At 47.1% G+C, this 14,924-nt stretch overlaps 1 protein-coding gene across 1 annotated transcript in view; it reads left to right on the top strand.

Moving 5' to 3' along the window:
* The first annotated feature begins 231 nt into the window (after positions 1 to 231).
* Positions 232 to 14,924, top strand: part of LOC141112158 (dispanin subfamily A member 2b-like) — a 36,654-nt gene continuing 21,961 nt past the window's right edge. The window contains exon 1 of the mRNA XM_073604678.1: positions 232 to 615. Coding sequence (XP_073460779.1) covers positions 370 to 615 — 246 coding nt within the window. The 5' untranslated portion in view covers positions 232 to 369. The remainder of the gene's footprint in view (positions 616 to 14,924) is intronic.

The following is a 14,924-nucleotide window of genomic DNA, read 5'->3' as shown; positions in this document are numbered from 1 at the left end:
CCTTAGTGATGTGGTTCTGTAACCCAGAAAAGGGTAAACACTTCTAATGTTAAATGCAGCTGAATCAAAAACCTCCCCACTTAAAACTTTGGTTCAATATAAAAAAATTATATCTGTCTATGTGAGCCATAAAATATTTTTTCTACCATTTGGTTGTCTTTCTTCTTCAAGTTTCCCAATTTTCCTCATACAAGCTGCTAACAGTTTTCTTTTCCAGTGTTGAGATATATGAAAAAAAAAAAAATTGCAGGGACATCTGGCACACTTCCTTTCCCTCCCATCAGCAAACATTCTCCTGACTGCTTTCTACAATACTTTTCTTAGCAACGCTCTCCAGAAAAGATCTGTGATCGTTCCTTCACTAAAGTTATGGAACCCAGAGATTATGACCCAGAACTTAATTTGCCACCAAGGTACAGCAAAACGGAAAATGGACAACAAGAGATGGAGTTTCTGAATATCCCCAGACAACAGATTCGGTCCACTGTGATAACGATTTCTCCAGCAGCTCCTGAAGATCCCCCTGTAAAAGACCACCTAATCTTGTCACTGTTCAATGCCATATACATGAACTGTTTCTGCCTTGGCTTTCTTGCCCTTGTGTTTTCCATCAAGGTAAGACTTATTGTGCCAGGGATTGCCATCCTGCTAGGCATTAAGGACCTCATATGCAGCTCCTAATTGCTCCACATGGCCCCTTTTTACAGAAGGGCCACGAGAGATGGTTAGGGGGAATTGTAGGTTCAATAGCAGCACTTTTACCTTGATAAAAAAAAACAATGGGAAATGCTGTTTATGGAATATGTTGGAAGAGGAATATACACTATATTGTCAAAAGTATTGGGAAGCCTGCCTTTACACACCCATGAACTTTAATGGCATCCCAGTCTTAGTCCGTAGGGTTCAATGATGATTTGGCCCACCCTTTGCATCTATAACAGCTTCAACTCTGTTTGCAGCATTGAATACCTTTTGGATGAATTAGAGCGGAGACTGCAAGCCAGGCCTTCTCGTCCAACTTCAATGCCTGACCTCACAAATGTGCTTCTGGAAGAAAGGTCAAACATTCCCATAGACACACTCCTAAACCTTGTAGACAGCCTTTCCAGAAGAGTTGAAGCTGTTGTAGCTGCAAAGGGTGGATCAGCCCAACATTGAACCCTACAGATTAAGACTGGGATGCCATTAAAGTTCATGTGCATGTAAAGGCATGCGTCCCAATACTTTTGACAATATAGTGTATTTTGATGAGGAGGCCTTTGATCTTAATGCCATCCAGTGACGCATGGGTGCAACAGGGCAGACATTAGTGGCTGTAACGGTCAGATACAGACAAAGCAGTAATAAAAATTATTTATTAATCTGGTCTTACTTGCCCATAATAGGACACAGGGAAAAGCTGTAGAGCTTTGTGAATCTAAGAGGGCAGCATGTCGTCCCTATTCTACAAAAAGAACATTGATGCTTTATGCTCACACTGTCACGAAACATAATGTATTCTGATAACTGTGATACATGGAGCAATGGTATGCAGTATATGAATTTATTTTCCTATATCACACACCTTTTTGTCTGTTTGTCTCCACATTTACATGCAGACTAGGCTGTCCAACATAAGTGATAAGACAGAGGCTGAGATAAACTACAGCACCGTCAGCTGTGATTATGAGGGTTACCCGTAATTTCCATATTTTCAATTTTCTGTTTAATTACAAAAAGCAAAAGTTACTTAAACAAAATGTCTTATTTTACTACACTTTATTCTCCATTCACACTTGTGCGAATTGTAATGCGACTTTGGACATGACAATTCTCATGACAAGCCGCATCCCATTCTTTTTAATGGCACCCGTTCAGAGCCTTAAAGTTGCAGTGATTTTGAAAAGGTGCCTGCACTTCTTTGAAGCGACTATTGATTATTATCATCATTATTATACAGGATTTATATAGTGCCAACAGTTTTCGCAGAGCTTTACAACATGATAGCAGACAGTACAGTTACAATACAATTCAATACAGGAAGAAACAGAGAGCCCTGCTCGCTAGAGCTTACAATCTAGTTGATGCGACTTAGGTCCAGAGAGTGTAAAGTAGGAACAAAGTCGTGCTGGAAATTGTGAGACTTTGGATTCGCGTACGTGTGAATAGAGCCTTAGAGAGGGTTTAAACCCAAAAGCACAAATGCATTATACTGTAGCCTATTAATTCTTAGATGTTGTGGCTGAATTAGTTCTATTTTTTTTATTTTCACCTAGTGACCCTGCCAGTAAGTCTTTAATTTTTCAATTTCCTTTAAACACCTCAATACTGGGCACTTTCACCCCCTTACTTCTCAGACCAATTTTCAGCTTTCTGTGCTCTTGCACTTTGAATGACAATTACTCAGTCATGATACACTGTACCCAAATGATGTTTTAAGAGAAATCCAATAAAATCAAATTTCATCATAAATTTAGGCCAGAATGTATTCTGCTACATGTCTTTGGTAAAAAACAAATCATAATAAGTGTATAATAGGTTTGTGTGAAAGTTATAGAGTCTACAAGCTATGCTACGTATCATTGAAAATTGATCAATGCGGATGTACTGACTGCCTATCTCATTTCTTGAGGCCCTAAAATGGCAGGACAGTACAAATAACCCCCAAATGACCCCTTTTTGTAAAGATGACAGTCCAAGGTATTTAGTGAGAGGCATAGTGAGTTTTTTGAAGTTGCAATTCTTTGCCCACAATTGTTTGGGAAATGAAAAAAAAAATGTATCCACAAAATTGTCATTTTAACAAGTTATTTCTCACACATGGCATAGATAAACTTGCAATTACACCCCAAAATGTATTCTGCTCCTCCTCCTGGTATGGCGATACCACATGTGTGAGACTTTTCCACAGCCTGGCCACATACAGAGGCCCAACATGCAGGGAGCACTGTCAGGTGTTCTAGGGACATAAATTACACATTTAGTTTTCTGAATACCTATCACATTTTTTAAGGCCCTGGAGCACCAGGACAATGGAATTACCCACAAAATGACCCCATTTTGGAAAGCAAACACAATGTATATTCTAGGAGGCATAGTGAGTGTTTTGAACATGTCATTTTTTTCCACACATTTTTGGAAAATTTTGAAAGAAAATGAAAACGTATTTTTTTTTTACACAAAGTTGTCAATTTATAAGATATTTCTAACACACAGCATGTACATAGCAAAAAGTAAGGCCCCAAAATAAATTCTGCTACTCCTCCTGAGTATGGTGATACCACATGTGTGAGACTTTTACACAGCCTAGCCACATACAGAGGCCCAACATGCAGAGAGCACCATCAGGCATTCTAAAGGCATAAATTACACATTTAACCACTTCAGCCCTGGAAGGTTTTGCCCCCTTAATGACCAGGCCATTTTTTGCGATACAGAACTGTGTCTCTTTAACTGACAATTGCGCAGGCGTGCGATACCTGTCCTTTTTTTCTCCACAAAAAGAGCTTTCTTTTGGTGGTATTTGGTCACCTCTGCGGTTATTATTTTTTGCACTATAAACAAACAGAAAAAAGACTCTATTTTGAAAAAAAAAAAACCAATATTTTTAACTTTCTGCTATAATACACATTCAAAAAAAAAATATAAAAAAACGAATGTATTCATCAGTTTAGGCCAATATGTATTCTGCTACATATTTTTGGTAAAAAAAAAAAAATCGCAATGAGCATATATTGAGTGGTTTGCGCAAAAGTTATAGTGTCTACAAAATAGGGGATAGTTTTTTGGACTTTTATTTATTTATGACGGTGATCTGTTATTTTTTAGCAGGATTGCGACATTGCGGTGGACAAATCGGACGCCAAGTGACACTTTTTGGGGACCAGTGACATTATTACATTGATCAGTGCTATAAAAATGCGCTGATCAATGTATAATTGACACTGGCAGGGAAGGGGTTAACACTAGGGGGCAATCAAGGTTAACTGTGTTCCCTGGGTGTGTTCTTTGGGCTGCCTGGGACAACAAAGAGATTGCTGTTCCTGATCACTAGGAACAGCAGATTTTAGTGCTGTCCCCTGTCAGAAGGAGGATCCGCTTTATTTACATAGGCAGATCCCGTTCTGCCTCTCCTCACCGTGATCGCGGGTGGCTGGCGGACATCGAGTCCACCCGCGGGCGCGCTCCTGCAGCGTGCAGTTTAACATGCACAGACCGACGTATGGGTACGTTGTTTTGCGCAGGAGAGCCGACCTGCCACAGTATATGTACTGTGGCTGGTCGGCAAATGGTTAATTTACTGATGACCTATCACATTTATGAAGACCCTGGAGCACCAGGAAAATGGAATTCCCCTCCAAATGACCCGATTTTATCTGGTTAGCTTCACTCAAAAGGAGGAAATACTACGCTTAGCACGCAACCATGCTTATTTGGAACACGAAGGAGCTTGCATCCAGTTGTTCCAAGACCTATCTGCTATTACCCTGCAGCACAGGAGGGATCTACGCCCACTCCTGCAAGTCCTGCGGGAAAGACATCTCCCTTATATATGGAAATTCCTGTTCTGTCTACAAGCGACTAATGGAAATCGCACAGCGTTACTGCTGACCCCGGCAGACCTCCAACATTTCTGTGACACCCTGGGCATTCCAGTAGTTCCTGTTCCAGACTGGTATGGTGCGTTCCTGCAATCGGAGCCATGGATCTCCACCCACCATGGTGACACCCAGAGGTCGCAAAGAAGCAGACAACGCCGCCGCAGGCCCTCGGCTAACTCTCCACCAAGACGTCGTGGAGATATGGAAACAGATGAAAGCCCATGAGTCTCTTCATCATCTGCTCATCATAAGACTGATCATTGAGCGCGCAGACTTCGGTATGGTGAGCTGACCCTTACACCCATTGAGTTACACTGACTTGAGATATGAATTGGAATGCTACTCCTGATTCCTAGCATGTGGCAAGTGATTGGTAAGGAACTGTTGGGGTTTGACATTTGCACATGATTTTTCCCTTACGCTGATAGGTGCCTCACATTGTGCTGTTACTGGAACTTTGGATGTCCTCCACCATGCTTTGGGGAATGCACTAGATCAGGCATTACTGCACCCTGGGTGTATGACATGTGATCTTGTGTGGAGCCTTGAACCAGTTGAGAACAGAGGTAGGTTCTCATCTCCAAAGACCCTGCAGTCTCTACGTAATGCCCCAGGCTTTTGTCAAATGAGGAAGAGAACACCTTCATACAAGGCTGCAGGTGAGCCTTGGGAAGATGCGTGTTCTCCCCACAACACTACACTGAGACGCGTGGCAACCCTTGGACAGATATTGCACAAACTGGCAAAATGTCCTGCTCTCTTTCATGTTCACGCTTGCCTTTTAATACGTCTGAGTCACTAGTCATCTCTGCAGGGAAACGGGTATGTTAAGCACTCGATAATTGCCATAGTGGCAGTAACGCTGGACATTAAGTTGTACCCCCACCCTCCCTCCACCCCCTCTTTTTTTTTATCCCCCATTGCTGATCCAGAGAAGCCCGGAGTGGGACACAGGCTTAATACAGGGCTGACATGACATGGGAGTCGAGGAAACTGGCAAGGATAGGGGGTTAATAGAATTGGAGGGTGTAGACTATAGGAAAGGGGGGTGGTTAGGTTTAGTGTACCCGGAGGGGGTAGGAGGAGCTAAGGGCCTTTGCTCAGTCTCTTGCCACTGGATGAGGAAGCAGCTGCAGCGTGTGTCTCTCTCCCTTCAGCATGGCAAGCATGGAGGAATTTCTTCTTCAACTGAGGTCCGCAGCTGCTTCTCACGGCCTGAATGGCTCCACAGACAGATCGAGGTGATTACCGAGGAGGATTCACCGGTGGCAGGTACATCTGGGGCATGGCGCGCTCGGAGGTCCAGGCCTCCGGAACGCTTTTCACCCCCCTCCTCCCCCCGAGCTTTGCGCCAATTAGGGAGCCCACCCATGGTGGACCCTCCGGGAGCATCGGCTCTGCCATCCACTCCGGCGGCCGGTGCGAGCACCGGGAGGAATCCCCGACGCCGGCGGAGCTCATCTGGCGGTGGCCGAGGTGCGGTATCTCCGCCAGTCCCGCTAGCCCGCCGCGGGAGATGGGAGCACATGGCCAGCTCACTTAATGTGGCCCCTTCTAGGGAGTTGGCCCAGCGTGGGAAAGGTTGCCATGCGGGGACCGGTCAGACGGTGCGAGCGATCGGTGTCCCCCTGTCCAACATACAAGATGGTCGGTCCCTTAGGTCGGGGAGCGGAGCTAGTCGGGCACCCTCATTATCCCCCTTGGCAGCAGGCCCCAGCAGGAGAAGCGCTGGAAGCGCGGGAGTGAGGCGCAGCGCGGGGGCGGGTTCCAGACCCGTGCCTGTGGCCTCAGCGGTTACGATCCCGGATACAGCGGGTCAACCGAATGCGACTTTCTCCCGGTCAGAGGGGGAGTTGTCTAGCTCCGAGGACGAAAGGCCGGTTCGGGTAGCAGCGGTGGAGACCGGACGCGCGGCTGTGGGACCCCTTCCTGTGCAGCCTGGTGAGTCCAATCTTAACACTCTATCTCCCTTGCAGGTGGTCTTGGGTGGTTTATTGGGTTTGAGGGAGGGGGGCAGTGGGGGGCAGGGTGCATCCCCTCCCCCGCCGGTATTGGCAAGCGCACTCCCTCCTCAGGCAGCAACCCAAGGGGCTGCAGCGTTAGGAGCGGGGTCTGATTTACAAACTCTCCTGTCGGGTTTGCGCTCGCTGGTTCAACGTTTTGATGGGGTTTCAGTTGCCTCTTCTCCTGTGCGGGGGTTCCAGTTCCGGGGACAGGCGAGGGGTTGTCTACTGTGGAGGGAGAAAAGGGTGGGGTGCAGGAGGGGTCAGTGAGTGTTGACAAGCCCGCGATGAGTAAGGAATCAGGTAAAGCAGTTGACACGGTACGTTTGGCGGACGCAGCCAAGTGTGAAGTGTATGTTTACTTCGAAGGTCCTTTGGGGGCCCATCTCAAGACGGAGGTGCGGGAAAAAATCTGGAAAGGTGAGTACGTGGAGATTTTTTCTTTACTGCCGCTTGAAAAATTTAATTTAGACAGGGTTAAGCCGGACGAGTCCAAGAAGGATGAAGAAGAAAAGCGTAGGTATCGCCTTATTCCACGATCCTTTGCCAATTGGCTCCAAGCGTTCGCTATTTTAGCAAGTGTGATTGGAGAAAAACAACCAGAGTGCTGCTCTGCACTTTTTTGTTACTTGGACGCAATTGGCGAAGCTCAAAGGGTGTATGGGGGTCAGGCTTGGCTCCGATATGACGAGCAATTTCATCAGAGGAAGGCGGTTCACCCCCCCATACGCTGGGACCATAAAGACATCAGCTTGTGGATGAAGCTGATGTCTGTGGCTCGGCCTGCTTCTACGTTATTTCCAGGCAGGGTCGGAGGTGCAGATACCCCGAGACAGCCGTCCCCAAAAGTTAAAGGGGTGTGTTGGCAATTTAATGAGGGGGCCTGTAGGTATGGAAGCGGTTGTCGTTTCAAGCATGAATGCTCAGGCTGTGAAGGTGGGAGCATGTTATCCCGATGTTTTGAAGAGGTAAAGGCAAGCTTGGGGATTCTTCAGGAAAGAGGGAGGACTCCGGTGAGGGTGGAAAAGATGCGTCCCTTTCTAAATAGATATCCAGATCGGGCGGCTGCCCGGTTGTTGGAGTCGGGTTTTTCTGAGGGTTTTCATATTCCATGTGCGTTGAAAAATATTCCTCCTGAAGCCAGGAATTTGCGGTCGGCTTTTGAACATCCTGGGGTAGTATTTGAGAAGCTAGCAGAAGAGGTGGCGTTGGGTCGGATGAGCGGCCCTTTTCCATTCCTCCGTAGGGCAGACCTGGTGGTTTCTCCCTTGGGGGTGGTACCCAAGAAGGAGCCGGGTAAATTCAGGTTGATTCATCACTTGTCTTTTCCAAAGGGGGGTCTGTCAATGACGCCATTGATCCTGACGCATGCTCTGTGTCATATACATTGTTCGATGCAGCGGTTAATTGGGTTTGGTGCTATGGCCGGGGGGCCCTCATGGCGAAGATTGATGTTGAGGCGGCTTTTCGGTTACTTCCGGTTTACCCTGACAGTTTTTACCTTTTGGGCTGCCAATGGGAGGAGGAATATTATGTCGATCGGTGCCTGCCAATGGGCTGTTCTATCTCATGCTCACTGTTTGAGACTTTCAGTTCATTTGTGAAATGGGTTGTACGCGATGTGTCGGGAATTAATTCCATCATTCACTCTCGACGATTTTTTGTGTGTCGGGCCTCCTTCGTCTAAGGTGTGCGAGAATTTGCTGGCTACCCTTCAGCACATTTTGGCGCATTTTGGAATACCATTGGCTCCGGATAAAACGGTGAGTCCAGTCACTGAACTCAGTTTCCTAGGTATTGTGATTGATTCCCGGGCCATGGAATGCCGATTACCGGAGGACAAACTGCTGGTCCTTCAGGCGGAGATTCGATGTGTGCTGGGTAAGCGCAAAATTCAGCTGCGTCAGTTGCAATCACTGTTGGGGAAGCTGAATTTTGCTTGCAGGATTTTGCCCATGGGGCGTGTGTCTTGTCGCCGCTTGTCTGCGGCGACGGCAGGTGTCTCATCCCTGATACATTACATCACGCTGAGGCGGGAGCACAGGGAGGACCTGCGCATTTGGCATGCCTTCCTGGATTCCTATAATGGCAGGGCTTTGTGGATGGAGGGCCCCGTTAGTAATTTTTTTGACCTGTAATTCTATACCGATGCGGCTGGGTCATCTGGCTTCGGGGCTTTCCTGGGGGGCTAGTGGTGTGCTGAGCGGTGGCCAGAGGAGTGGCGTAAGGCAGGTTTCCTCAGAAATTTGGTCTTGTTAGAGCTATTTCCAGTTATCGTGGCAGTGGAAATTTGGGGGAGGTTTTCCGGAAACGGAAAATAAGATTGCACTGCGATAACATGGGGGTAGTTCAGGTCATTAATCAAGTGACGGACTTTTCAATGCCAGTGGTGTGTTTGTTGCGGCACCTGGTGTTGCGTTGTTTGCAGTTTAATGTTTTTCTGCACGCCGTGCATATTCCTGGCACATCTAACACTGTTGCTGATGCTTTGTCAGTGGGACAGATTTTGGGCGGTGGCACCTGCAGCAGAGCAGCACGGGAATCCCTGTCCTCCGGAGTTGTGGCAAATACCGTTGGAATCATCACGGATTTGATCAGGAAGTCGGTTTGTGCGAGTACATGGGCAGCATACGCTAAAGTTTGGCGGGAATGGTGTGGGTTGCTGGGACGGGTGGACAGTGGAGTTGGAGTAGGAAGAGTGACAGCCTTATTGTACTTCATTGGGTTGAATTTTGAACGAGGGGTGTCAGCCTCAGCTATGGATCGCAAAGTGGCGGGGTTGGCGTTCTGGTTTAAAATGACGGAGGGACTTCCGGTTCCGGCGCCACATGAGGAGGAGGTGAGCAGCTCCAGCTCCCGCACAGCTCCTCACAAAACCGGCATTTAAGCCAGCCACAGCACCGGGGAAACTCCCCACAGCCTCCGCTCCATCCCTGGCAGGCATGGACCGCTTCGTGGAGCGATCATACGCTCGGGCGCTGTCATCGCCCCCCTCCACAGCTCCGCCGGCGGGAGACACCGCGGCCGAAACAGCCAAGATGGCGGCCGCTCCGGATTTAACAGAGCGGCCTCAGCAGCAGACACAACCTCCCCCTGCCCCAGCTGTGACAGACACCGACCCCACATCCCCTGCCAACATTGCCCAGGCTGTAGTTCAACTACTGGGGCCATCTCTTACAGCCACTGTGGTCGCAGCGGTACACAGAGGGCTGGAACAGCTACATATAGAAATCCAGGCTCAGGCCCAGCGCATCACCCAGGCGGAGGAAAGGATTTCAATATTAGAAGATGATTGCACTGCCTCATCTGCAGCTCTTGCACGCATTAATGCTTCACAGAGAGACATATGGGACAAACTCGACGATTTGGAAAATCGCTCAAGAAGAAACAATCTGCGTATCATTGGCTTACCAGAGTCGATCCCAGCCTCCCACCTTACAAATATCTGTGCGAAAACCATCCCAGAGCAACTTGGCCTCCGCATACCGTGCACGATTGAACGAGCACAACGCATGGGTCAATACTCTGACACACGCGCTAAACCTCGACATGTGATAGTGAAGTACTTAAACTACGCCGACAAAAACGCCATAATGCAAAAATTTCGTCGCACACGCTCACTGGTGGTAGATGGCGCGAAACTGCTACTTTTCGCGGACTATTCCATAGAGGTAATGAAACAACGCAAAGCATTCTCCTCGGTATGCTCCACTCTGCACCACAATCAGATCCGATTCTCCCTAGCATATCCAGCTGTCCTCCGCGTTCAAACGCTTGAAGGGGAGCAACTCACCTTTCGCACACCTGAAGAGGCGGAGACCTACCTAACCAACAGAAGCTCCGAAATGGAACACAGTGCCGCGGCGGAGGGATCACCATCGTCATCCTCACAGCGTCCATATGATCCCCCTAAGCACCCCCGAAGCCCGACTAAACCTCCATATAAACGCAGCCGCTTCACCAACCAAGAAGTTCGCTCTGGGAACCGTTGAAGAAACTGACGGAGGACTCCACAATATCACCCCTTTTCCACATCGCCATCTCAGGACGGGTAGTATCAATCCATCTTTTTTGTTTTATTATTAAGATGAGGATACTTGTGATGTCTCTATAAACCGCCTTACATGCCCGTTATAGAACACTACCCCTTCTAACCTGTAGCTGGAAGCTACGCAGTTAAGAATTCTACAGTTATAATGTTACAGTCATGTTATTAACAACAGCTATAGTCCCTCACTACCTGGGAAACCTTCCTTTTCAAGGACACTTGCAATGTTATGATTACTGGTACTTTCTGTTTTCTGGTATACTTAAAGCCTAATTTTAAGAGGGGGCTCTCCCCTGTGTTTAGCGTACCTCACCATTGATTAATTTAAACATGCACTACCTCCTCAGGGGATCCCCCCCAAACCACCCCCCCTTTCTATCCTGCACCCCCCCCTCCCTACTTCCCTTTCCTCTCCCCTACCTTCCCTATCCCCACCCCCTGTTGCTACCACCCTGCCCCTACGTGAGGAGCTGGCAATCAATGGGAGCTACGCTAACGAGATAGGTGAGACCTCATGTGGAAAAAAGAGAAGTCCACGACTCAAGTTATGTATTTCCTTATACGATATACTGTTTTATTAATGTTTATAATTTATTGTTGCTTAGAAAAGTTTAAGTTCATGTTTGCCATCCTAATTCTTGTGTCTTCAGGGGTTCTGAGGCGCTTTGGCGGCTCCCAGGAGGTAGATAACGCATTCACTCAGGGGTTTCTATGCAAATTCCTGAACCAAACCACTTTCAAACACCAAATATGTCACAGTCTGCACTTGGGAGTCACCTAAAGTTTGTCTCGTGGAATGTCAAGGGACTGCGCTCCCCTAACAAACGTATGTCCATCCTCAGACACCTGCGGCGTCTCCGGGCAGATGTGGCTCTACTTCAGGAGACGCATCTGGCTGCAGACGATATGCAACGTCTTCGCAGATTGTGGGTGGGCTCTGTCTATGGCTCCCCAGCAGTGGGTCGTAAGGCAGGTGTTGTTATCCTTCTACATAAAAATCTACAACACACAGTCAGAGAAGTTAAGGTTGATTCGGAGGGAAGAAAAATGACGCTACATCTGACTATAGATGGCAAACACATAGCACTTACTAACATATATGCTCCCAATTCTCCTGACACCTCCTTCTTCCAGGATTTAGTGAAATGGGTGCTAACTACACCAGAGACGCTACACCTCTTGGGCGGGGACTTTAACTCAGTCATGTCTCCCCTAGCTGATCGCACAGGCCCCCCTCCACATAGAACACACACCCATACCCCCTCATCATCTGCATCCACCCTATTGTCACAAGCCATCGCCTCCATGCAATTTGTGGATGTCTGGCGCTTAATGCACCCGACGGAACGGGAATACTCCTTCTTTTCACCCCCTCATAATACGTTTTCACGTATAGATTATTTTTTTGCCTCCCCAGCCCTAAGCTAACTATAACCAGTACACCAGACATACAAGAGGCAGTAATTTCAGACCACAGCCCAATCGTGATTCATCTCACCCAAACAGCTCGCTCATCTCCCTCCCCTACTTGGCGCTTCCCCTCCTATTTAGCTGATAATGAGGACTTTCAACATACACTATACTGCGCCTGGGAGGAGTACATTTCCACTAATAGAGCCCACATTACAGATCCTAACCTATTCTGGGAAGCAGGCAAGGCCTTCTTAAGAGGTAAAATAATTTCATACACAACCCAGTTTAAAAAAAAAGCCAAACAACAGTATAGTAAATGAAGCGAAACTCTACGCCTGGCTCATGAGCAGCTCACAATAAACCGCACCATAGAAAACATACAAAAATGGAGACAGGCCAAATCCACCTTCGACCTATGGGCAGAACAGCATGAAGCGGCCAAAACATCATACTCTCAGTTACATTTTCATAGATTTGGAAACAAGGCTGGTAGACTACTGGCCAAAATGTGCTCAGGCCCCAGACGTCCCACCCGTATCTCAGCTCTTAGAGCTAAGACAGGCTCTATGATCACCTCCCCAGCTGAAATTAGCAACCTACTCGTAGAATACTATACCAATTTATACAAAGCTGACCCGACTGACTTAACTACCACCGACTTACTGCTCGACAAAATACGTCTACCCAAACTCCACCACACACAATCAGAGTTAATTAACGCCCCCATCACTATTGACGATATTCTATCCACAATCAAAAACATGGCCTCGGCCAAAGCCCCGGGACCCGACGGATACACTGCTGAATTCTATAAAATGACCAAAGAATTCATCCCTGCTACTTTAAAACATGTTTACGCAGCTATGTGGGACGGAGGGCCCTATCTTCCTACGGGAACACAGGCCCACATCAAATTAATCTCTAAGAAAGGGAAAGACCCCCTACTGCCAGGCTCATACCGGCCGATATCATTAATAAATGTTGATGTCAAAATCCTATCCAAAATAATTGCTTCACGGCTAGCTCCTCTACTGACATCCCTATTACACCCAGCCCAATCTGGCTTTGTTCCGGGCAGATCGGCCACCTTAAACATTCGAAAAGTATTAATGGCTCTAGAATACGCCAAAACTCACCCTAACCAAGACATTGCCATCATGTCATTAGACGCGGAAAAGGCCTTTGACAACATCAGTTTCTCCTGGCTCTTTAGAGTGATGACACAATTTGGATTCTCAGGACCGATTATGCGATTTCTGTCCCAAATGTATGCAGCCCCTACTGCACGTCTTGTCACCCCCGATTTTATTTCGGACACGATTCCACTAACAAAAGGAACGAGACAGGGGTGCCCCCTGTCCCCACTCCTGTTCAATCTAGCAATCGAACCCCTGTCCAGAATATTAAACTCAGCTGATGGAATCAGTGGCATCACTCTGGAGAACCACACTCTTCGTTCAGCACTATTCGCAGACGACATACTGCTATTTTCCACCGACCCTATAACAGACTTTGACAGACTCAAACGACTTTTTTCAGACTTCAGACTTTGCTCGGGATTCAGAATTAATTTCGATAAGAGTGAGATCTTACCATTACAACCCCATCTCTCCAGTAAATGGAAACACCTATCCCCCCTGGCCATAGCCAACCAACATATTACATACCTGGGCATTAAAATAGGACGTGAACCATCCTCTCTATATTATTTGAACTACCCCCCTTTGATAACGAAAATTGTGAAGGAGTTGGAGGCTTGGGGATCCCTGCCTCTCTCGCTCTTTGGGAGATGCCATCTTTTCAAAATGGTGTCCTTTGCACGCCTGCTCTACCCAATGCAGACCATACCTCTCCTAATTAAACATTCAGACATCCAGAAACTCCAAAAGGCCCTAACTGTTTTTGTATGGTCTCACAAAAAACCTCGCATAGCGCTACAGAAATTATGTCTCCCGAAGGGCGAGGGTGGGGCGGGACTGCCCAATATGCGTTTTTACAACCTGGCATGTTTACTCAGACAGGGCTTAGACTGGCTAACTGGTAATTCTAAATATTCTAACATACATTTAGAAAAGGCTATGGTACACCCATATACCCTCTCGGCCATCCTCCATTCTAATCCCAATACACTACCCCCCCACCTCAAAACAAGTGTAATAATTAAGGATACGGTCGTTGCATGGAGGGAAGTAAGAAAATTGCTCAAAGTGCCATCCAACATTTCCAAACACCTCAAAATACAAGGCAACCCTATGTTCCTTCCATCTACCATCCACAAAGCTTTTGGCAAATGGAAACTTAAAGGCCTCACAGATGTCTCCTCTGTTTATCTTAATAAGCCGGGCAAATTCAAACCGTTTCATACCCTGATGCGGGAATATTCCCTACCACCAACACATGCTTTCTATTACCATCAACTCATCAATTATCTCAAATCATGCTCTGGTCATAACACTAACCCACTAGAAACATCCTGCATTGATACTCTCATCAAAACCAATAACTACTCCATCTCTAACATTTACTCCTATCTCATACAACATCAAACACAGAAATATGCCCTCAAACCCTTTCAAAAATGGTCACACGTATTAGACGACGAATCCCTGCCAGAAAAAATCCTTGAGGGGTACAAAACAGTCCGCAACCTTACTGCCTCTGAATCCTGGAGGGAAACACAATTTAAGATTATCCACAGAGCTTATTTCCCTTTCCGTTACAACGAGAAGGACCCCACCCAAACCCAATGTCCCTGGTGCAAACTACCTCGCCCCACGCTACTACACAGACTCTGGGACTGTAACAAGATTGATGCATACTGGACTAAGGTGATCTCCTACATCAACGAGGTCCACAAAATTCAGTGCACAAAGGACCGCC

Source organism: Aquarana catesbeiana, linkage group LG11, assembly GCF_042186555.1.
Source record: "Aquarana catesbeiana isolate 2022-GZ linkage group LG11, ASM4218655v1, whole genome shotgun sequence".
Taxonomy (NCBI): domain Eukaryota; kingdom Metazoa; phylum Chordata; class Amphibia; order Anura; family Ranidae; genus Aquarana; species Aquarana catesbeiana.
The sequence above is the reverse complement of the archived record's forward strand: the minus strand, read 5'-3'. Positions and strand labels throughout refer to the sequence as shown.